General features: G+C 44.5%; 1 protein-coding gene across 1 annotated transcript in view; it reads left to right on the top strand.

The window, feature by feature from the left end:
- Window positions 1-24827, top strand: part of LOC311131998 (adhesion G protein-coupled receptor A3-like) — a 49401-nt gene that overhangs the window by 21475 nt on the left and 3099 nt on the right. Inside the window, exons 3-17 of the mRNA XM_084165161.1 lie at window positions 7028-7099; window positions 13609-13680; window positions 14128-14199; window positions 14617-14777; window positions 17612-17825; window positions 18244-18408; window positions 19048-19249; window positions 19579-19728; window positions 20943-21104; window positions 21299-21502; window positions 21888-22089; window positions 22527-22735; window positions 23137-23261; window positions 23641-23764; window positions 24521-24666. Of these exons, the coding sequence (XP_084021287.1) occupies window positions 7028-7099; window positions 13609-13680; window positions 14128-14199; window positions 14617-14777; window positions 17612-17825; window positions 18244-18408; window positions 19048-19249; window positions 19579-19728; window positions 20943-21104; window positions 21299-21502; window positions 21888-22089; window positions 22527-22735; window positions 23137-23261; window positions 23641-23764; window positions 24521-24666 (2280 nt within the window). The remainder of the gene's footprint in view (window positions 1-7027; window positions 7100-13608; window positions 13681-14127; window positions 14200-14616; window positions 14778-17611; window positions 17826-18243; window positions 18409-19047; window positions 19250-19578; window positions 19729-20942; window positions 21105-21298; window positions 21503-21887; window positions 22090-22526; window positions 22736-23136; window positions 23262-23640; window positions 23765-24520; window positions 24667-24827) is intronic.

The raw sequence follows: 24827 nt of genomic DNA, 5'->3' as shown, positions 1-24827 counted from the left end.
TCAAGTCTAGGTCCAAGAGTCTTCTAAACAGCTTTTACCCCCAAGCCATAAGACAGTGAGAGACAGAATAACAACAAAAAAATCCAGAAAAACGCATGTCAAAAATGTTATAAATTGATTAGCATTTTAATGAGGGAAATAATTTGACCCCCTCTGCAAAACATGACTTAGTACTTGGTGGCAAAACCCTTGTTGGCAATCACAGAGGTCAGATGTTTCTTGTAGTTGGCCACCAGGTTTGCACACATCTCAGGAGGGATTTTGTTCCACTCCTCTTTGCAGATGTTCTCCAAGTCATTAAGGTTTCGAGGCTGACGTTTGGCAACTCGAACCTTCAGCTCCCTCCACAGATTTTCTATGGGATTAAGGTCTGGAGACTGGCTAGGCCACTCCAGGACCTTAATGTGCTTCTTCTTGAGCCACTCCATTGTTGCCTTGGCCGTTTGTTTTGGGTCATTGTCATGCTGGAATACCCATCCACGACCCATTTTCAATGCCCTGGCTGAGGAAGGAGGTTCTCACCCAAGATTTGATGGTACATGGCCCCGTCCATCGTCCCTTTGATGCGGTGAAGTTGTCCTGTCCCCTTAGCAGAAAAACACGCCCAAAGCATAATGTTTCCACCTCCATGTTTGATGGTGTTCTTGGGGTCATAGGCAGCATTCCTCCTCCTCCAAACACGGCGAGTTGAGTTGATGCCAAAGAGCTCGATTTTGGTCTCATCTGACCACAACACTTTCACCCAGTTCTCCTCTGAATCATTCAGATGTTCATTGGCAAACTTCAGACGGGCCTGTATATGTGCTTTCTTGAGCAGGGGGACCTTGCGGGCGCTGCAGGATTTCAGTCCTTCACGGCGTAGTGTGTTACCAATTGTTTTATTGGTGACTATGGTCCCAGCTGCCTTGAGATCATTGACAAGATCCTCCCGTGTAGTTCTGGGCTGATTCCTCACCGTTCTCATGATCATTGCAACTCCACGAGGTGAGATCTTGCATGGAGCCCCAGGCCGAGGGAGATTGACAGTTATTTTTTGTTTCTTCCATTTGCGAATAATCGCATCAACTGTTGTCACCTTCTCACCAAGCTGCTTGGCGATGGTCTTGTAGCCCATTCCAGCCTTGTGTAGGTCTACAATCTTGTCCCTGACATCCTTGGAGAGCTCTTTGGTCTTGGCCATGGTGGAGAGTTTGGAATCTGATTGATTGATTGCTTCTGTGGACAGGTGTCTTTTATACAGGTAACAAACTGAGATTAGGAGCACTCCCTTTAAGAGTGTGCACCTAATCTCAGCTCATTACCTGTATAAAAGACACCTGGGAGCCAGAAATCTTTCTGATTGAGAGGGGGTCAAATACTTATTTCCCTCATTAAAATGCAAATAATTTTTTTACATGCGTTTTCTGGATTTCTTTGTTGTTATTCTGTCTCTCACTGTTCAAATAAACCTACCATTAAAATTATAGACTGATCATTTCTTTGTCAGTGGGCAAACGTACAAAATCAGCAGGGGATCAAATACTTTTTTCCCTCACTGTAGATGTTCCAAAGGTGTGCATCAGTGGCTTGTATGTGTGCAGGCCTGGAGATGCTAAACTTATTTATGTAAATTAACGGTAAATTACCATGAGACCAGCAATCTTTTGCATAACAATAACCGGCTGACAAAATGTTATGACCGCCACAGCCCTATCTCTACTGCAGTACCGTTTATGTGGATCGGGGCATGTTCCCTCCTCTGCTTCCTGAAGTCAATAATCAACTCCCATGATCACCCAAGCTAGCCCCTTTCGCATGGTAATTCTCTCCCAAAGCTGACACGGAGTCAAGGCAGAGGGAATGGTTATTATTACGAATGAAGCAGGGATAATGTCTTGTTTTTTGGAAGGACTGGAGAGGTTTTGAGTTTCAAAAGGAACCATTACTATGGGGAATGACAGTATATGAGGAATGCTAGTCTGTTATGCATGTAAGCGAACTGTAAAGATTGTGTAATTGTAGGTTATCAACATTGCATAAGATAAAGATATACTCAGGTTAAACAAGTATAAAAAAGTATGGTGAGGGACATTTCTGTTTAACTCACTTAACTGGACTGAGGTGGAGTGAGAACTCTCAAAGTTGAGAATGAGTGTGATCTTGTGTTCTGCTAACAAGGAACCATCCATAATTTTGTTTCAGCAGACAACCTTTTTTCAACATCAGCAATTTCTCTTGATTGTAACAGCAATTTTCACCTTGAAAATAAACTTTGTGACAGATTTGGTAGAGTATACTTGTTAGAAACCTGCCAAAGAAACAATCTGGCTTTAATATTACTTGTGCCATTTTCCACCATCCAAATGACAAGCCTATAATGTTTGTCAGTAGCTGCTGTGCTCTTATAGTGAACAGTGCATTTTGCTGTGTTTCTACATCTTTCCAAAATGCTTGCAGAGGCTTCTACAGAACCTCAGGTTCGATCTAGGCTGAGCACAAGGAGAATTCTGGAACCCCCTAAAGTACTCTGAGGTAAATGAATTCAGACTCCATTATCCAGTAATTTTTATTTTAGTATGGCAAGCAGGCCTAGCGTGTTCTTGCAAAGGGAGTTTGAAATGTGCCAGGTCGTTTGTGGTCGGCAGTTTTGGAACCTGAGGGGGAGTTGGGATAGGTTGCACGTGGTCTACCTCCACCGCTACCCGACTCCCCCCACATGTTATCCACAAGTTATTCTGCTTCTCTAAAAAGGAAACGTCAAATGCTTTTATTTTCTGCACTTTTACTGATATTTCTGCCAGTGGAGTGCAGAGACAAAGGTGATAGTGTTGGATTTGTCCGATTTTTATTTTCCAATACATGGATGCCACCCCTGAAATTGCATCTTAGTCATGTCTGTGACAACTTGACAGTCAATCAGTAGAAGATGTAGGTCAACCAGCTTCTTAAACAACTGACAAAAACAGATCAGAAACAAAACCTTTCAGTGACTCGCTTAACGTAATCCACCAAACAAAGACCATTCTTTCCCCCTTCCAAGACGCCACAGAACCGATCACACAAAGCTGTCAGTTTAGGAAAACCACAGGACGAACATTAGGAATTGGAATCACAGAAAGTCCAGAAAAATGTGTGGACTGTTTCACCCTTTGACAGCATTCCAGCACTACTCTTTGAGGAAATGAAAGGCTCAGTAGATTGGGATTGGCTTTGGTGCTAAGCTGTGGGCTGCCCCCACTGACGTTTGACACCGGTCATTTGGCTGGCACCGGTCCCACCTTGGCATCATCAAGCCTGATCAAGGCATGAATAAATGTGAACCGAACTTTTGCCTTGTTGAACACCCTCCCCCAGTCGGGACTGTGGTTAATCTGCTATTCTACCACTTGTGATATTTTTCCCCTCTGTTGATTTACTATGGTCACCAACATCAAACAGTTGGATAAAGACCTCAGCTAGTTTTGGCGATGGCAACAGCAGCATTTCAAAGTGAAACTTTTGGAAGGTATTTAGACGGGAGAACAGAATTGGCTGTGGAGAAATTATTAGTAGGGTAAAAGTACCATCCGGCACAGTAAGCAAGTACAAAGATGCTCCCTTTCTAGCCTCTTACAGGTGGTCAAAGGTGCTCCATTTGTGCCTCGTTATTTTTTTTTTATTAAACCTTTATTTTGACAGGGAGTCATGCTGAGACCAAGGTCTATATCACAGATGAGCCCTGTATACACATCACTACACACATCAATAATACATTATACACATCAATAATACACATTAATATTCACATCAATACACTAAAAGCAATACACAATTATAGAAAGCAAACACATTATTTAATAAAAAGGCCCTCAATCGGCCCTTTTGAATTGCCCTAGAGGCACCAATTCATCCAATTTTGATGATTTCAAAGATCATTCTTTTTTCGGCCTTCCCTCTTTTCCATTTTTCTTTCAACACCCCTCTATAGGAAAGCCAATTTTGCCAATGCACATCAAAAGCAATAGCTAGGCTCCTATGATCCATGTGTAGCTCTGCCTTCCAATCCCCCTCCAGCCAGATGACAGCTCCTCAACATCAAACAGCTCAGTCAGTTACCCAGCGGCCTTTGTGTGGGGGCTCAGGTGGCGACCTGCGAGGTCTTTTGAAACACAGATCGTAATGAGTGACTCGGCAGTGGCGGCGCAGGTGAGCGCTAGGCGCTAGCAGGCATCTGTGACCGTGCTGCCTTTTGAACTCAGTCCAGGACGAAGCGTGGCGGGGCCCTTTGTGTGTGGGGCCCCTGGGGACCCACGGTTTTCAGTGACTGGGCAGAGGAGCCCTGATTGATGGGGGGGTCTTGTGCCCCTGCCACAGGTGTCTGAGTGGGTGAGAGTCCCACTGGATATGGGGGAATTGACCATGCAGTTATACTCTCTGTAAAGAAGTACCATAGAAGTACCAAAGCACCAGGGGCCAACGGGGTGAGTGAGTGGCAGTGGGATTTCAGTTTACAGTCATTCATTCTGCTAAAATTGTAGCTAAAAACTGTCTCTTGGGTGTAGGCCTTAGTCTCTTTGACCTTATGTGGTCTCTGAATGTACAGTGCATTCAGAAAATATTCAGACCTGTTGACTTTATCCACATTTACATTACAGCCTTATTCTCAAATGGATTAAATTAATGTTTTTCCTCATCAATCTACACACAATAACCCATAATGACAAAGCAAAAGACATTGTGCGAATATATTACAAATAAAAAACAGATACCTTTTTTACATAAGTATTCAGACCCTTTGCTATGAGACTCAAAATTTAGCTCAGGTGCATCCTGTTTCCATTGATCATCCTTGAGATGTTTCTACAACTTGATTGGAGTCCACCTGCGGTAAATTCAATTGATTGGACATGATTTAGAAAGGCACACACCTGTCTATATAAGGTCCCACAGTTGACAGTGAATGTCAAAGCAAAAACCAAGCCATGAGGTCGAAGGAACTGTCCATAGAGCTCCGAGACAGGATTGTGTTGAGGCATAGATCTAGGGAAGGGTACCAAAACATTTCTGCAGCATTGAAGGTCCCCAAGAACAGTGTCCTCCATCATTCTTAAATGAAAGAAGTTTGGAACCACCAAGACTCTTCCTAGAGCTGGCTGCCCAGCCAAGCTGAGCAATTGGGGGAGAAGGGCCTTGGTCAGGGAGGTGACCAAGAACCCGATGGTCACTCTGACAGAGCTCCAGAGTTCCTCTGTGGAGATGGGAGAACCTTCCAGAAGGACAACCATCTCTGCAACACTCCATCAATCAGGCCTTTATGGTAGAGTGGCCAGACGGAAGCCACTCCTCGGTAAAAGGCACATGACAGCTCGCTTGGAGTTTGCCAAAAGGCACCTAAAGGACTTGACCATGAGAAACAAGATTCTCTGGTCTGATGAAACCAAGATTGAACTCTTTGGCCTGAATGCCAAGGGTCACGTCTGGAGGAAACCTGGCACCATCCCTACAGTGAAGTATAGTTGTGGCAGCATCATGCTGTGGGGATGTTTTTCAGCGGCAGGGACTGGAAGACTAGTCAGGTTTGAGGGAAAGATTAACGGAGCAAAGTACAGAGAGATCCTTGATGAAAACCTGCTCCAGAGCGCTCAGGACCTCAGACTGGGGCGAAGGTTCACCTTCCAACCGGACAACGACCCTAAGCACACAGCCAAGACAACGCAGGAGTGGCTTCGGGACAAGTCTCTGAATGTCTGTGAGTGGCCCAGCCAGAGCCCGGACTTGAACCCGATCGAACATCTCTGGAGAGACCTGAAAATAGCTGTGCAGCAACACTCCCCATCCAACCTGACAGAGCTTGAGAGGATCTGCAGAGAAGAATGGGAGAAACTCCCCAAATACAGGTGTGCCAAGTTTGTAGCGTCATACCCAAGAAGACTCGAGGCTGTAATCGCTGCCAAAGGTGCTTCAACAAAGTACTGAGTAAAGGGTCTGAATACTTATGTTAAACGTGGTATTTCAGTTTTTTATTTTTAATACATTTGCAAAAACAAACATTTCTAAAAAACGGTTTTTGCTTTATCATTATGGGTTGTTATGTGTAGATTGATGACGAAAAACATTAATCAATTTTAGAATAAGGCTGTAACCTAACAAAATGTGGAAAAAGTCAAGGGGTCTAAATACTATCCGAATGCACTGTACAAAGATCTTATACATTCACCGGCCAGTTTATTAGGTACACCCATCTAGTACCGGGTCGGACCCCCCTCTGCTTCCAGAACAGCCTGAATTCTTCAGGGCATTCTACAAGGTGTCGGAAATGTTCCACAGGGATGTTGGTCCATGCTGACGCAATGGCATCACGCAGTTGCTGCAGATTGGTCATTCTGCAGACCACTGTTGTCCTGCGCCGCTATTTGTTTGTTTGTGGCCCGCCTGTTAGCTTGCAAGATTTTTGCCATTCTCCTTCAACCTCTCTCATCAACGAGCTATTTTCGCCCACAGGACTGCCACTGACTGGATGTGTTTTTGTTTGTCGCAATGTTCTCTTTAAACCCTAGACATTGTCATGTGTGAAAGCCCAGGAGGGTTGCCGTTTCTGCGATACGGATCCAGCTCGCCTGGCACCGACGATCGTACCACACTCAAAGTTGCTTAGGTCACTCGTTTTGCCCATTCTAACATTCAATCGAATAGCAACTGAATGCCTCGATACCTTTCTGCCTGCTTTATATAGCAAGCCACGGCCACGTGACTCACTGTCTGTAGGAGCGTCCCATTTTCTTGAACGGGTGGTGTACCTAATCAACTGGCCACTGAGTGTACGTCAACATTAGGTCTATTTATTTGAGCAGTCCTTGAGAGAATATGAATCGACCCTTTCTAATGTGTGTTATTAGGTGCGTAAGATATTATGTATTTCTCATTGGGGAATGGTATTTTTGGATGAAGTTGGCTGCAAGTATTCGTAATATGTGTTGATTGCATTATGCCGTGACACGTACAAGATGTTCATTGTTGTGCACTTGATGTTTAGTTTTCTTGTGGCTTACCCTCTGTTTGTCTTTCACAGGGACATGCGGAACAACATCATCAGCCGTATCGAACCGGGGGCTTTTCTTGGACTGCTCGCACTAAAAAGACTGTGAGTATTATCAATATTACCATCAGCATTAAATCATTTTAATTTTAATCAAATTTGTCATTTTCTTGGCAGATGGACGAGTCATGGGCTGAACGGTTTTAAACATACGTCTAAACCGATCTCTGTTGCTTAACATCAGATTTATTATACAGCATCCATAACGCCCATTTTCAATACAGAAAAAAACCTACACACTGTTGTATATGCTCCGACATTGCAACATTTGCCAGGTTTCGACAATACTCTTGGCCCTATCTGTTGTTTCTGGTATAGAGGCAATTACCAACTCTCTGTGTCTAGCCTATCCAGTCTATATAAGCGACTGCTGTAAAAGCTCAGACACACTGGTAGGATTGTCAAACGTTTGCCTGCCAACAGTACTTAGCACCTCAGAACAGAGTTCCGGCAGTCAATCTCTTGTTTGTTCACACAGCAAAGTCGTCAGCCACATGTTAAAATACTCCAAACCAGAAGGTGGCAGAAGCTTTGTTTGGCAATGTATATCCGTGGGTATTGCTTATGGTCTAGATTTCAAGCTATCTGCGCTAATGTTGTTATTTTGTAAAAAGTCATTGATATTAGCCAGATGGCCACAGCTAGATTACTAACTAGCAAGATGACGAAGAAACAATTTAATTCACTCTCCATTATCCCATACTGCCAGTGCCAGCCCATAGCCAAATGTTTAGCTAACGTTAGCATATTTGTTAGCTAGCACAACATAGCTGGCTAGCTAAGGACACTGCACTAACTCGGCAGCTAAGACAGGCAACTGATCATCGAAACTAGCTAATCCATTGGCCTCCCACTGTGATATGTACCTATCGGCAGTCTATCGGCAGTGAGATTCTCTGTGTTTTTAATGCTTCAAGCAACATTCTATTCAGTTCTCCAGTCCACTTGGGCCCTTGCCAGGGACCACTTGAGACTGCATGAGGCCCTATCTACTTTCACACATTCATGGAAAGGGGATTGGATGGATGGGTATGTGCGTGGGTCTGTGTTAGAGAGAGAGAGCGTATGAGTGTGTTTGTGCCTGTGCATGTTTCTGAGTGTTTGTGTGTGTGAGCCTGTGTGAGTGTGTGTGTGTATTGCAATCATCTTATACCTGCCGGTCCTTGCCAACATAAACTATAGTTTGGCTGCTAGTGCGGAGCAGTGAGTGAGACAGGAAGGTTGTCATCTCCTTGGCTTGGACAGAGCTTCATTTCCCCTTGGCAAGCCTCAACCATTTTACAACCAACAGTAGAACTATATTCCCTAAACTTATAGCTAGCTGTATTTCTCTCAGCCAACCTATAAATCATTCAGCCAACAGCTATTTCATCTTGAATGCTCCTATATGGGCACCCTCATAGATATCATCCTGACTAATTTACCCCCTAAATACACCTCTGCTGTCTTCAACCAGAATCTCAGCGATCACTGCCTTATTGCCTGCGTCTGTAACGGGTCCGCGGTCAAACGACCACCCCTCATCACTGTCAAATACTCCCTAAAACACTTTAGCATGCAGGCCTTCCTAATTGACCTGGCCCAGGTATCCTGGATGGATATCGATCTCATTCCGCCAGTAGAGGATGCCTGGTTGTTCTTTAAAAGTGCTTTCCTCTCAATCTTAAATAAGCATGCCCCATTCAAAAAATGCAGAACTAAGAACAGATATAGCCCCTGGTTCTCCTCAGACTTGACTGCCCTTGACCAGCACAAAAACATCCTGTGGTGTACTGCATTAGCATCGAATAGCTCCCGCGATATGCAACTTTTCAGGGAAGTTAGGAACCAATATACACAAGCAGTTAGGAAAGCAAAGGCTAGCTTTTTCAAACAGAAATGTTCATCCTATAGCACTAACTCCAAAAAGTTACTGTAAAGTCCATGGAGAATAAGAGCACCTCCTCCCAGCTGACCACTGCACTGAGGCTAGGAAACACTATCACCACCGATAAATCTACAATAATCGAGAATTTCAACAAGCATTTTGCTACGGCTGGCCATGCTTTCCACCTGGCTACCACTACCCCGGCCACCAGCTCTGCACCCTCTGCTGCAACTTGCCCATGCCCCCCCCCCGCTTCTCCTTCACACAAATTCAGACATCTGATGTTCTGAAAGAGCTGCAACATCTGGACCCCTACAAATTATCTGGGCTAGACAATCTGGAACCTTTCTTTCTAAAATTAGCCGCCAAAATTGTCGCAACCCCTATTACTAGCCTGTTCAACCTCTCTTTCGTAACGTCTGAGATCCCCAGAGATTAGAAAGCTGCCGCGGTCATCCCCCCTCTTCAAAGGGGGTGACACTCTAGATCCAAACTGTTACAGACCTATATCCATCCTGCCCTGCCTTTCGAAAGTTTTTGAAAGCCAAGTTAACAAACAGATCACTGACCATTTCGAATCCCACCGTACCTTCTCCGCTATGCAATCCGGTTTCCGAGCTGGTCATGGGTGCTCCTCAGCCACGCTCAAGGTCCTAAACGATATTATAACCGCAATCGATAATAGACAGTACTGTGCAGCCGTCTTCATCGACCTGGCCAAGGTTTTCGACTCTATCAACCACCACTGCCTCGCCTGGTTCACCAACTACTTCTCAGATAGAGTTCAATGTGTCAAATCGGAGGGCCTGTTGTCTGGACCTATGGCAGTCTCTATGGGGGTGCCACAGGGTTAAATTCTCAGGCCGACTCTTTTCTCTGTGTATATCAATGATGTCGCTCTTGCTGCTGGTGACTCTCAGATCCACCTCTATGCAGACGACACCATTTTGTATACATCTGGCCCTTCATTGGACACTGTGTTAACAAACCTCCAAACGAGCTTCAATGCCATACAACACTCCTTCCGTAGCCTCCAACTGCTCTTAAACACTAGTAAAACTAAATGCATGCTTTTCAATCGAACGCTGCTGGCACCTGCCCACCTGACTAGAATCACTACTCTCGGCGGTTCTGACCTAGAGTATGTGGACAACTACAAATACCTAGGTGTCTGGTTAGACTGTAAACTCTCCTTCCAGACTCACATTAAGCATCTCCAATCCAAAGTTAAATCTAGAATCTGCTTCCTATTTCGCAAACAAAGACTCCTTCACTCATACTGCCAAACATGCCCTCGTAAAACGGACTATCCTACCGATCCTTGACTTCGGCGATGTCATTTACAAAATAGCCTCCAACACTCTACTCAGCAAATTGGATGTAGTCTATCACAGTGCCATCCGGTTTGTCACCAAAGCCTCATATACCACCCACCACTGTGACCTGTACGCTCTTGTTGTTATTAGTCACCAAACCCACTGGCTCCAGGTCATCTATAAATCACTGCTAGGCATATCCCCGCCTTATCTTAGCTCATTGGTCACCATAGCAACACCCACCCGTAGTATGCGCTCCAGCAGGTATATCTCACTGGTCATCCCCAAAGCCAACACCTCCTTTGGCCGCCATTCCTTCCAGTTCTCTGCTGCCAATGACTGGAACAAACTGCAAAAATCTCTGAAGCTGGAGATTCTTATCTCCCTCACTAACTTTAAGCATCAGTTGTCAGCGCACCTTACCGATCACTGCACCTGTACACAGCCCATCTGAAATTAGCCCACCCAATTACCTCATCCCCATATTGTTATTTATTTTGCTCGTTTGCACCCCAGTATCTCTATTTGCACATCATCTCTTGCACATCTATCATTCCAGTGTTAATACTAAATTGTAATTATTTTGCACTATGGCCTATTTATTGCCTTACCTCCATAACTTGCTACATTTGCACACACTGTATATATATTTTCTGTTGTATTTTTGACTTTGTTTTGTTCACCCCATATGTAACTCTGTTGTTGTTTTTATCGCACTGCTTTGCTTTATCTTGGCCAGGTCGCAGTTGTAAATGAGAACTTGTTCTCAAATGGCTTACCTGGTTAAATAAAGGTGAAACATGTTTGGCAGTGGAAATATGTCAGGTGGTAGTTAAATCATTCATTTGCTCCCATCTCTGGCTGCGTCTCCAACATCTCACTTACACTTCAACATATTCCTCAACTTGCAAAAGGAGTAGGTGAGGTAAAATGAGTCTTGAACTTGGGCCTGGTGCTGTAAACAGAAGCTCTGTGGTGACTGCTGGCACGCAATGCGCCTACCCTCCAGCCCGCCCTATTCTGCTTCTGGAAAAGGGTGATGGAGTTAATTGACAGAGAGAACATGAAAATACACGCTCCCTCTCTTCTAATGCAGTCAGTAGCGAAGGCTCCCGATAAAGACTCATTGTTCTCTCTCTCTGTCTCTCTCTCTCTCTCTCTCTCTCTCTCAACCTCAGCCAATCTTTAATTTCTTCCATCTGTCCCTTTCCTCTCTTCAAAGAGCCTAATTAGATTTTCGCTCGTTTTTAAGACTAGCGACTTGGCCAAACCGAGGCTGCTTGCCTCTTTTATCCGTCTTGTCGGAGAGGGGAGAGGGATGTCAGACTTAACATGTTCTCTTGAAGAAACAGACATGTTGAATGCATGCTACAATGCATTACTTCACCCCTTTCATTGTCGTCATTTGTAATGAAACGAAACTTAGTTAGGTCAAAGTCCATTCCAGTGCACATTGTTAGGAAATGATATCCTATTTCAACCCAGCCGGACGCTGACGGATATGAGCTGCAACTGAGTCGCTCCCACTGAAGTAAATAAAAAGCAAAGAACATGACCTCAGCGTTTGAGGGTTGCTTTGGACACGTCATGGGACAAACATCTGATCTGGGATCAGTCACATGTATACGTTGTCAATAGAGCCATAAGACGCATATGATGTGACAGAGCAAATTCTTGCTGGATACAACCCATTCATGTGTCTCTGGGGTGAAGTTTCCCCTATGTACAGATCTAGGATTAGCCTCCCCTCCCCCAATCCTGACGTTAACCATTAGTGGGGGAAATGAAAAACTGACCCAAGATCAGCGTCTAGGGGCAACTTCAAGCTACAACCCCCTCCTCCCTCTGCCCCACTGGCCTCTCCAGGGCCTTACCACCCAGCAGACGCAGCTACATTCCACCAACAGCTGAACAGTCACTGACCCTGCCTTGTTACTTACACACCAGTCTATTTTTCTATCTGCTCATATCACAACAGACCGCTTGCTCTGGGTCTGCTGTAATGTTGAGCTCTGCTGCTACTTTCATGGATCGACTACAAGCTTCACGGACAGGTTTCATGATTAAAGTACTGTGATCAGTGTGACTGTGACATGCAGTTCTGGAGGGATTTTATAAAAAACAAAGGCCAGGACATAGAAGTCTGCAATTGTCATATATGAGAATATTGTTGGAATTTATTTGGGATGATGTTGCTATGATTATAGGTGACTATGACGATGCTAGCAACAACAATGTAATTTGTGAGAGATGTACGTTTTCTACTTATGTGGGCTGCTTTCACATCACACTGCACTCCCAACTGCAAAGCACTGCACCATGTCTAGTGCTGTGCCTTGGCAGTATTGGCAGGGTGGGAGTTTATACCTTTAGCTAAGGGAGTACCACCCCACTAGGTGATCCTCCTCAGACACGGGCAGACTTCTTGGCAGCCCCTGAAAGGTTTTTCCAGACCAGGCGGAACTAACCACCTCACACAGTAAATTCCCCAGCTGCCACCCTCCCTAGGAACCACAACAATAATTAGACCAACACCAGGATGTTTACGTAATGCTCTCCACACTTATATTCTAAGCATTTAAGTGTCTGATGCTGCCCTGGCATTAGGCCTTGGGTTAGGGTTGCAGTTGGCAGGGTATAGTTTGTAGGGTATTGAGAGGCCTCTTCTGACCATTCCAATGTTACACTTGAGTCATTTGTTTACATTAGAGTCGTTTTGCAGATGCGTTTTATCCAGCTGTAACTGCTTGCATATAAACTAAAATAGAACTCCCTTCCTACCTAATTTCTTCTATTTTGACCTATCTTTGAGTTGATCAAAATCATATTTTCACAATGTTGACTAAATAAATTCCTTTCCCAAACATGGTTTCTTCAAAGATATATAATGCTGCCTGATGTTTGGCAGACACACTGTGTCAGGTCCTGGCGAAAAAGACACACTTTGATGTGTATGACATCAATCGTAACACATTAATCTCAACTAGTATAGTGAGTTACTAACAGCTTTGATGTTAAAGCCCCCTCGGGGCGAACACAGACATCGTCTCAAATCACCTTGAAAAGTTGTAAAACTGACAAACCTGGATTTTTCAATCCCTGCCTCTGCCCCAACCTGTCTCTGCGAACGACAACACCAGTCTGGGAATTGAGTTGACAGTTTTCCCCACTTTTTGATTTGTTGAGCTACAACGTGGATTTATTCGAATTCGCTGAGTCACCACGTGATGTCAATTGACTCTAGTCGTGAATTTCATGCCGTTTGTACAATTTGTGATGGCCTATTACCTTTCTTAAACTCTGCTGCTGTTTGACTTGAGTAAATCAGGACAGAATATAACCAGAATCTCCATTTGTTTTGCTTTCTACAGAGACCTGTCCAACAACCGCATTGGCTGCCTCAACGTGGACATATTCAAGGGCCTCACAAGTCTGGTTCGACTGTAAGTAGTAGTTATTTTTCCTTTATTACTTTGTTTAAATACGCCAGATCCATAGTGATATTTTTCTTTGAAAACCATTTGCTTTTTCCCCCTATCCATCCTAAAAATAAGTAATTGACAAGGACATTAATGTGAAAGTGATTTATTTGGCTCCAGCACCCTAATAGTAATTGCCCTGCTCAGAACACCAGAAAATGGTGGCAGCCAGGTGCTGTGATATTAGCATATTACCCAGGGTCCCCCCACGGGTCTCAGTGCCACAGCTGCAACACATTATTCCATGTCCTTTTCCCTACGATGCAAAAGTGAGGATTAAGATATTCCTGGACATATCAGTGGAGTTGCCAATGACAGGTTGTGTTTGGGTCCTGATTGTGTGATGTGACAGATTGGCATACTTGATTGATTTGTTATTGATGATTGATAGCCTTCGTCTTGTCTTTTCAGAAACCTTTCAGGAAACATGTTTTCATCGCTGGCCCAAGGGACGTTTGACAGCTTGGTGTCATTGAAGACTTTGTAAGAATGCTTTAGAGTTGAGGCACCGCAATGCTATTCCATGACTCTGTGGCAGTGTAGTGGGTTTTCTATTCGGGCTCCTTTAAAGAGGGTAGTAAAATACCCTGTTGTAGAAATGCCTATAGGTGCAATCTGTAACTTTTATTTCTTGGTTCGCAACTCAAGGTACTGCAAACACATTCAGCCAGGAAGCAAAACAAAGAATCAAATGGTTCCATCCACCAAGACCTTAACCCTCAGTTTACAAACAGTTGCAGAGGGGTATCATTTTAAAAACAGTTTGACATATTTAGATGTATGAGAAGGAGATATAGATAAGAGGGATACAGCATAGAAAGTTATGGAATGGGGGATCGAACAGGGGACTATCACTTTTGACTGGAAATGAAACTGAAAGTAATGCTCATTTTACCTCAGGGAGTTCCAGACGTCGTACCTGCTGTGCGACTGCAACCTGCTGTGGCTGCTGCACTGGATCAAAGACAACAACGTGGGGGTGAAGGACACCAGCTGCTCATACCCCCGCTCCCTGCAGGGCCAGCTCATCACCTCCACCAAGCCTGAGCTGTTCACCTGTGGTAAGGATACACACACACACACACACACACACACACACACACACACACACACACACACACACACACACACACACACACACACACACACACACACACACACACACACACATCTGGTCCTACATCCACTCATCACCTTAAAGCCCTTAAGCTCCACATACATACACACCTAACACACACACACACACACACTCACGTCACCTTCATCAAACCTAAGTTTCGTAAGAACACACACACACACACACACACCTGTTACTCCCTACACCTTACATCACCTTGTTCAAACCAGAGCTCCTAGTTAGAGACTACCTTTTGATGTGTACACACACATGTTCAAACTCTTGCTCAGTCACGCACAACCACGCCCACACATCTGATCTCCTCACTTCGACCTCACATGAACACACTCTTACATGCCATCAGTCGTTGGCACGCTGTCGTTCAAGACAGATGTACAGTTGAAGTCGGATGTCTACATACACCTTAGCCAAAAACATTTAAACTCAGTTTTTCACAATTCCTGACATTTTAATCCTAGTAAAAATTCCCTGTCTTAGGTCAGTTAGGATCACCACTTTATTTTAAGAATGTGAAATGTCAGAATAATCGTAGAGAGAATGATTTATTTCAGCTCTTATTTCTTTCATCACATTTCCAGTGGGTCAGAAGTTTACATACACTCAATTAGTATTTGGTAGCATTGCCTTTAAATTGTTTAACTTGGGTCAAACGTTTCGGGTAGCCTTCCACAAGCTTCCCACAATAAGTTGGGTGTATTTTGGTCCATTCCTCCTGACAGAGCTGGTGTAACTGAGTCAGGTTTGTAGGCCTCCTTGCTCGCACACACTTTTTCAGTTCTGCCCACACATTTTCTATAGGATTGTGGTCAGGGCTTTGTGATGGCCACTCCAAAACTTTGACTTTGTTATCCTTAAGCCATTTTGCCACAACTTTGGAAGTATGCTTGGGGTCATTGTCCATTTGGAAGACCCATTTGCGACCAAGCTTTACCTTCCTGACTGATGTCTTGAGATGTTGCTTCAATATATCCACATAATTTTCCTTCCTCATGATGACATCTATTTTGTGAAATGCACCAGTCCCTCCACAGCATGATGCTGCCACCCCCGTGCTTCACGGTTGGGATGGTGTTCTTTGGCTTGCAAGCATCCCCCTTTTTCCTCCAAACATAACGATGGTCATTATGGCCAAACAGTTATATTTTTGTTTCATCAGACCAGAGGACATTTCTCCAAAAAGTACGATCTTTGTCCCCATCTGCAGTTGGAAACCGTAGTCTGACTTTTTTATGGCGGTTTTAGAGCAGTGGCTTCTTCCTTGCTGAGTGGCCTTTCAGGTTATGTCGATATAGGACTCGTTTTACTGTGGATATAGATACTTTTGTACCCGTTTCCTCCAGCATCTTCACACGGTCCTTTGCTGTTGTTCTGGGATTGATTTGCACTTTTCTCACCAAAGTATGTTCATCTCTAGGAGACAGAACGCGTCTCCTTCCTGAGCGGTATGACGGCTGCGTGGTCCCATGGTGTTTATACTTGCGTGCTATTGTTTGTACAGATGAACGTGGTACCTTCAGGCGTTTGGAAATTGCTCCCAAGGATGAACCAGACTTGTGGAGGTCTACAATTAGTTTTCTGAGGTCTTGGCTAATTTCTTTTGATTTTCCCATGATGTCAAGCAAAGAGGCACTGAGTTTGAAGGTAGGCTTTGAAATACATCCACAGGTACACCTCCAATTGACTCAAATGGTGTCAATTAGCCTATCAGAAGCTTCTAAAGCCATGACATCATTTTCTGGAATTTTCCAAGCTGTTTACAGTCAACTTAGTGTATGTAAACTTCTGACCCACTGGAATTGTGATACAGTGAATTATAAGTGAAATAATCTGTCTGTAAACAATTGTTGGAAAAATTACTTGTGTCATGCACAAAGTAGATGTCCTAACTGACTTGCCAAAACTATAGTTTGTTAACAAGAAATGTGTGGAGTGGTTGAAAAACGAGTTTTAATGACTTCAACCTAAGTGTACGTAAACTTACGACTTTAGCTGTACAGTATAGATGTAAAGATGGACGTACAACCGCTCTATCATTTGGTTCTGCACTCAGAATCAGAATCACATTAATTCGCCAAGTAGGTACTTTTATACATACTCAGAGAGGTACTTGGTGATATGGTGCTGCTAGTGATCGACTACATTTAGAGACAGAATACAGACAGCGGAGTTTGTTTACATACATTATATATACAACTAGGTAGAGTGAGCATAGAGCTATAAGAGAATAAACAGTATATATACAAATATACTGTATCTAAATGCAGAGAGATGAACTGAGAGAAAATGCAGTATAGTGCAGTTATTTTGTGTTCAGTTCAGAGATGGCTTGATGCGGTGTGCAGCATAGAGGGCATAGTCCTTTAGTTACTGGTGTATTTGGGAATATGAGTTGTCCAATGGCACAAGCGATAAGGGAAGGGCCAGCAGTACGGAGCACTGCAGCGTTTGTTTGTGCTTGCCCTGTCTTATCGGTTTGGCACTCTTCACTGCACGGGTTAGGAAATACGTGGCACATCTTTCACAAGTGGAGACACATGACCGAGTGACAAATAGGACCAACATTTGACTATTGAAGGGATCCCCTGAGGAGAATAATTAATTTGTGAACAAATTACTTGAATTAACCCAATCCTACCCAGACATGCAGCCTAGAGACACACACATACTCGCACATACATACTCATGTGCACACACACACTTGAAAAAAGGTCTACACAAATGCACTAAAATGTAACCCCATTCTCCCCCACCCTCCAGATGCACCCCTGGAACTGCCTTCCTTCCAGCTGACTCCGTCCCAGCGTCAGATCGTGTTCCAGGGCGACAGCCTGCCCTTCCAGTGCCAGGCCTCGTTCGTGGCGGAGGACATGCAGGTTCTGTGGTACCAGGACGGCCGCATGGTGGAGCCCGACGCAGCCCAGGGCATCTTCATCGAGAAGAGCATGGTACAGAACTGCTCCCTCATCGCCAGGTAAGGGGGACGGTACTGTTGGGTGGGCGGGCGTACGGGCGGGTGGGTGGATAGATAGAAGACCATGGTAAGGAGAAAGGCACCCTTAGATGAATAGAGTCTGGTTCCTCCCAAGGTTTCTTACTCCAGGGAGTTTTTCCCTCACCACTACTGCTGCTTGGAGGTTAAGGCAAGGTAACTGTCAAGCACTGGATGACGAATGTTATTGTAAAAATGGCTATGTAAATACAATTTGATTGATTGTTTCCACACAGCACAAGTGACCTAACCCTCTTTAAATCAGTGAAGCAATAGGCAGCAAGAGACCAGCTGGGGCACCACTTTTGGACTGGAAATTAATGGTTGAAACAGTCTACTCTCTCTTTCTGTCTTTGGCAGTAATATGTTATTTACTTGTTCCCCTCTGTTCTTCACTCAGTGCGTTGACCATCTCCAACATCCAGCCTGCTTCTACTGGGAACTGGGAGTGTCGTGTGAGGACCAGCCGAGGGAACACCACCCGCACCGTCCACATTGTGGTTCTGGAGAGCTCCGCCAAGTACTGCCCACCCGACAGAGTGTCCAACAACAAGGGAGACTTCAGGTGTGGGGGTGATACTTTCACTATCACATGTTTCACTAGACTAGGTTATTATTAGTCGGTAATCTGTCTGAGAAATGTTTCAGGTAAATGTTTGTAGTTGTATTAATCTATTTTATTAATCTAATATATTAATATATTGTATTAATCTAATATCAATCTATTGTCTTATTTAATCAGGTACTTGTTTAATTTTAATGGACTTTTTGAGGTAAACAAGTTTGTACCAGACAGTTCTTTGTGGAACAAGCTCAGCTCTGTGGCACCACCTAGTGGCTGATTATTAGACTTGTTGTTAGTAGTAATATCTGGGTCGCATTTATTAGGCACCAACCTTACTAACCTGAACTTCCAATAGCTTAATTTGTACACTGTTTTGGTATGTTTTGGCACGGTGTGCACTAATGAATATGACCCAGTTGAGTAACTGTCAAAAGCATATAATCCATTGAGTAAATAAGTAGTACTGGCAGGAACAAAAGCTCTCCACAGTTTTTTAAATGATGATGTTGAGCAGAGTAAACCGCTGATGCGGATGAATAATCACATGTTCCTGGAACACATCATGTGAATCATGCCACCACATTGTGGCAAACCCACCCGCCTAAGACTTCACTCATGCTCTCTCTTTCCCTCTCTCAGATGGCCTCGTACCCTAGCGGGCATCACAGCCTACCTGCTCTGCAACAAGCTGGCGTCGGGCGCGGGAATCTACTCTGGCTCGGTGGGTGAGGAGCGGCGTGCGTGGCGGCGTTGTGACCGTGGGGGCCTGTGGGCCGAGGACGACTACTCCCGCTGCCAGTACCAGAAAGATGTAACCCGTGTCCTCTACATCATCAACCAGGTGACCATGACACTCTGTCTGACCATGTTTGATTTGCTCTCTTCGTCTGTCTGTTTTCTTTCTTCAACTTATTGTATATCTCCCTCCTAATTGTCATTCGTTTTCATATTTTCAGTCTTCCCTCTTCATTTGTTATTTCTCTCTTTCTTTTGCCATTATTTTTGTCCTCCTACACTCAAGTGTTGTTTTGAAGCTTTCACCTTGTGTACAGTCCTTCTAAATCTGTCTCTGTCTGTCTCTGTCTGTCTCTGTCTGTCTCTGTCTGTCTCTGTCTGTCTCTGTCTGTGTCTGTCTGTGTGTCTGTCTGTGTGTCTGTCTGTGTGTTCTAGATGCCTCTGAACATGACCAACGCGGTGATCACGGCCCGCCAGCTGCTCGTCTACACATTTGAGGCCGCCAACTTCTCAGACAAGATGGACGTCATCTTCGTGGCCGAGATGATCGAGAAGTTTGGCAAGTTTGCCGAGAAATACAAGGAGGTGAGTCCCGCTTCAGTCTCCCAGTCCCACCTTGTACCTCCTTTATGGATGAATAAGATGTTCATATAAAGACGCAGACACACTCTGAGAGGACAGTAACACCCACGTGCACGACTTCAGGCATAGGTGTAATGAGAGGAAATAGGGTCAGAACCAAAATAAAGGTATAAGTAGAGCTAGGTAGTAGTATTTGTATGTGTATGTTTACTGTGAGTGCAAGTGACAGAGGTGTAAACACACCACACACTGTATGCATCTCCAGCTTACTGCTGATATTTGGACCCTTTATGTTATTATGCTCCTCATAGTTGATACAAAGCAACCCTGTCCTGTTTAAATCCACAGAGGAATCGGAATGAAAGTGAATAAGATAGGATCTGGAATGGGGGATTTTTCCTGTCGAGCTGTGGGGGATTGCAAAGCAAGGCCGGGTCAGGTTTCTTTGTCTGTTGGGTTTCACACCTGGCAGTTTGTGCTCATTGGGGAAGGTTTTGAATGTTGCACCTGGTCAAGAGCCCTGTGCCCTCCATCAGCACTCATGGAGATGATGAGCGCTGAGAGGAACCGAAGGCTCAAATTCGGTTATTTCCACAGTTATTATAATAAAAACAACATTTTGAGTTTGAGCTCATTGGGGAAGGCTTTGTATGTTGCACCTGGTTGAGACCTGTGCACTCCGTCAGCACTCATGGAGATAGCGCTGAGAGGAACTGAAGGCTCAAATCCAGTTATTTCTACAGTTATTATAATAAAAACAACATTTTGAGTTTGAGCTCATTGGGGAAGGCTTTGTATGTTGCACCTGGTTGAGACCTGTGCACTCCGTCAGCACTCATGGAGATAGCGCTGAGAGGAACCGAAGGCTCAAATCCAGTTATTTCTACAGTTATTATAATAAAAACAACATTTTGAGTTTGAGCTCATTGGGGAAGGCTTTGTATGTTGCACCTGGTTGAGACCTGTGCACTCCGTCAGCACTCATGGAGATAGCGCTGAACCGAAGGCTCAAATTCAGGTATTTCCACAGTGATGATAATAAAGACGACGTTGAGTGTTAGAAGAAAACAAAGCACTCCATTGTTTCGATTGATATGGCTGGTGTATGCGTGTGCCTGTGTGTGGCCCTGTGTGTATGTGCAGGTAACTGTGTGTCGTTCTGTGGTGTCTTGGTGTGTCTGTTAACCCTGTTCTCTCTCTCTCTCTCTCTGTCTCAGTTGGGGGACGTGATGGTGGACATCTCCAGTAATCTGATGCATGCTGATGAGCGGGTGCTGTGGATGGCTCAGCGCGAGGCCAGGGCCTGCTCCCGCATCGTGGAGTGTCTCCAGAGGATCGCTGTACACCGCCTAGCCAGCGGAACCCAGGCCTACTCCACCGTAAGATCACAGCAAATTATGAGATCATATTACCGAATCCTAAACTGCATCGGGGCATAAATGCATTGATGTCATTGGGAGACGGCGTTTGTAGGCGTGTTACATTATCGGAATATAAAAGCACATCTGATCTTATTGTTGTTTATTTGACCTCGTGTATTTTTATTTCTCTTATTCCTATAATTCGTTCCCAGAATTCCCATAACATCGCCCTGGAGGCCCACGCCATCAAGGCGAGCAGCTTCAACGGCATGACCTGCACACTGTTCCAGAAGCTGATGCCTGAACGCATGGCTCTCCGAGACCTGGGCCCACGCATAGACCTGGACGGCAACCCTGACCGCCAGCTCAGCTTCAAGTGTAACGTCACCAGCACCCTGTCCAGCCTCGCTCTTAAGGTCAGTATCCAGGAATGCAAAGAGCAAGCAGAAGCGGTCATGGTCATTGAAACAGGTCCCCTTAGCCTTAACAATATGTAGACTGAAAATTATGCATCATTCATTTAAGATATCGCCATCATTGCCCCTTCAAATGTTTTCTCAAAACGAGGTGTGTTGTCTTGTGAGGTTCACACATAGCACTAACCTAAGGACAGCTTACCATACAACCATGTATTATCTAACCATGTCTTTTCTAACTAAATGCCAAGTAAACAATGAACTGTAGACTAAAACGTTAACAAGAATCCCACATTATGCTGTACACTCAATCATACTTTTTATCTCTATGGGACTAAATAAAGAATAAATCAAATCAAATCAAATAATATTTGTCTCTCCCTAGAACACCATAGTGGAGGCGTCCCTGCAGCTCCCCCCATCTTTGTTCTCTCAGTACCTGGGCCAGGCCGACGATAACGTCTACAAGCTTCACCTGCTGGCCTTCCGCAACGGCAAGCTCTTCCCCTCCACGGGCAACTCCACCCTGCTGGCTGACGGGGGGAAGAGGAGGAATGTGGCCACCCCCGTGCTCCTGGCCAAGATAGGTGAGTCTGACATGGACCCCACTGTACCAGTAGACTATTAGATGGTTTTGTTCAAGATATTGTTGTGACTTGTTTTAAGAGTGAATTTTGCAGTTTGGGCAACATAAATGTAGTTTTAATTAATAGATTATGATTAAAGCTTGCAAAGACTTTTGATTTAGGGATCCATCTGTAATTTGACATTTTATATTGTACGAGAAAGCTTAAAAAGTTGAGTTGTGTGTAGTAAAAATGTGTGAGGACATTTTATTCTCCATCAGTTATGTGTGAAATGGCAATATATTTTGTCTTACAGTGGATTTTAGAAAATGTAGCAAAAAAAATATCAATAAATACAAGCACCAGAACATGATTTGACCGACAAGACTAACACCTCTCGGTCTCTTTCTCTCTCCTCATCTCTCTCTCTCGCTCTCTTTCCCTCTCTGATTGGTCAGAGGGTTTCCAGCTGCGCGGACTGCGTGTCCCGGTGAACGCCACGCTGCGGAGGTTTGCCCACGGCTCGGACGCCGTGCCCGCCTGTTGGAACTTCAGCCTGCTGGGCGGGCAGGGCGGCTGGCAGAGCGAGGGCTGCCGTCTCCTGCGGCACCACGACAACTTCACCACGCTCTCCTGTGACTCGCTCAGCAACTACGCCGTGCTCATGGTGGGTGGCCAGGGGTTTAATGGCCTTTAAACTCAATGAACAAATGTGACTATGGGTGAAAACATAAGGTTGTTTGTTTCCAACATTAGGACTAATTTCCTCAGTAAATGCAGTACGCTTCTTGTTTTATTTTCTTGCCATGATACTTCTCAGTAGTAGGATACTGATATCGTGACAACCATACTTTTTTTTGAGACATTAGCCTTTTCAAGACAAGAGCTCAACATCTCTTTCAGTTCACACGCTTTATAAACACTACCTGTTTAGTTATGGCTCAACCACATGACAATCTCCTGAGTTGACGAAATTGGCGCGTACCTTTTCTTCAGGGTTAATTTGTTATTGTATGACACATTGTCTAAAGTGATGACATTCTAACATTTGATGTGTTTATCCCACAGGATCTTACTGGAGTGGAGTATTTCTCTCCCAGCATTGAGCCTCTCCACCCAGTCATCTACGCCACAGCTATCGTCCTGCTGCTCTGTCTACTGGCCATCATCATCAGCTACATATACCACCACAGGTAACAGCTCTATCTGCTAGTAGAATCTAAAACAGTTTATACCAAGTGCGTAAGATACCAAGTACACATCTTACTATTAGTACTGTATCTAATACAGTGTATATTACCAAATGGTGGACTGTGACTCGCTTTCAGGTCGCAGCATAAGATTTGAGGCCAGAATGTTTCTTATTGGTTGGGTCACAATGCAAGGAAGTTTGGGAACCAATACTGTCCAGTCTCCACTTATATTTTCACCCCTCCACAAGCACATCTCTACCACTCCAAACCCGTTCAAAATAGCAACAGAATTTGAGTGAATCAAACATACGAATAGACATTATATTTTATTCCCTGATATTATTCTCACTATGTTATTTCTATGTGGTTGCGTGTCCAGGTCTGTCCGGATCAGCCGTAAGTTCTGGCACATGCTTGTGAACCTCTGCCTCCACATCTTCCTCACCTGCGGCGTCTTCGTGGTTGGCATCAACCAGACGCGCTACGCCAGCGTGTGCCAAGCTGTGAGTATCCCCCCCCCCCCTACCCCCCACCATAACCCCCTGGTGTTCCAGCCTATCTGCCTACCAGGCTGACAGCCAGACTGCCAAACCTGCCTTCCCTTGCTAAAAGCATCTCACAATTATATGGGGATCTCAAGATGTTGTGGAGGAGGTACATTTGGCTGGGTCCCGTTTCTCCACCCTTCTCCCAAAGTGTACACTTGCACACTTGCCGTTTCCATCATTGTGGAAGTGCACACTTTGGGAGAAGGGTGGAGAAACGGGACTCAGTCTTATTTCTCTGAAGCATAGATTTGTACTTCAGCTGAAGGCAGTGTAGCACCCCCTGCTGATCTGCACTGGCTTCTTTCATTTATTCATTGTCCTGAACACAAAGGGCCCGGCTGGTAGAGAACATCTTGGAAAAGAACGGTTTTCCACCTGGAATAAAGGATATCCTACAACTAGTCTCTACTTTGTCAAGGAATTTTACAAACTGACAATTGGTACAATAACATTTTATGAAGTGAGTTTTCAGAATGCGTAGTATTTTGCTCATAATTGAAGCATCTATGTAGTGCTTATGTAGAATTTATGAGTGCTCTATAAAGCCTTTCTATAGTCCAGGCAATATGTCAACAAATCTTGAACTTTTTCATAAAATCATGAAACTTATTACACTCATACCGTTTTTGCGCACTGAACATTTTCAGAATGAAGTTGTTTGTTTAAAGTGGGATCTTGATCGTGACTGAGCTTGGTGGTGATTTCTTTCAGGTGGGCATCGTTCTGCACTACTCGACCCTGGCCACAGCTCTGTGGGTGGGCGTGACGGCACGGAACATCTACAAGCAGGTGACCCGCAAGGCCAAGCGCTACGAAGAGCTGGACGAGCCCCCGCCCCCTCCACGACCCATGCTGAGGTAAAATACTACAGTTTCCACAATGCACAGTTATGAAAAGGCTTGGTCATTATAGCGAGTCAGACTAACTGTTTAGTGTGTGGACGATGATCAGTTGAAATGCTGTACAATCACATTTTGCATTTCTCTCCCTTTACAAGGAGCTGCTAATACTATTATGT

Source organism: Coregonus lavaretus (assembly GCF_964263955.1).
Source record: "Coregonus lavaretus genome assembly, chromosome: 7".
In the NCBI taxonomy this organism is placed as follows: domain Eukaryota; kingdom Metazoa; phylum Chordata; class Actinopteri; order Salmoniformes; family Salmonidae; genus Coregonus; species Coregonus lavaretus.
Note: the sequence above shows the minus strand (reverse complement) of the source record. Positions and strands in the feature narration are given on the sequence as shown.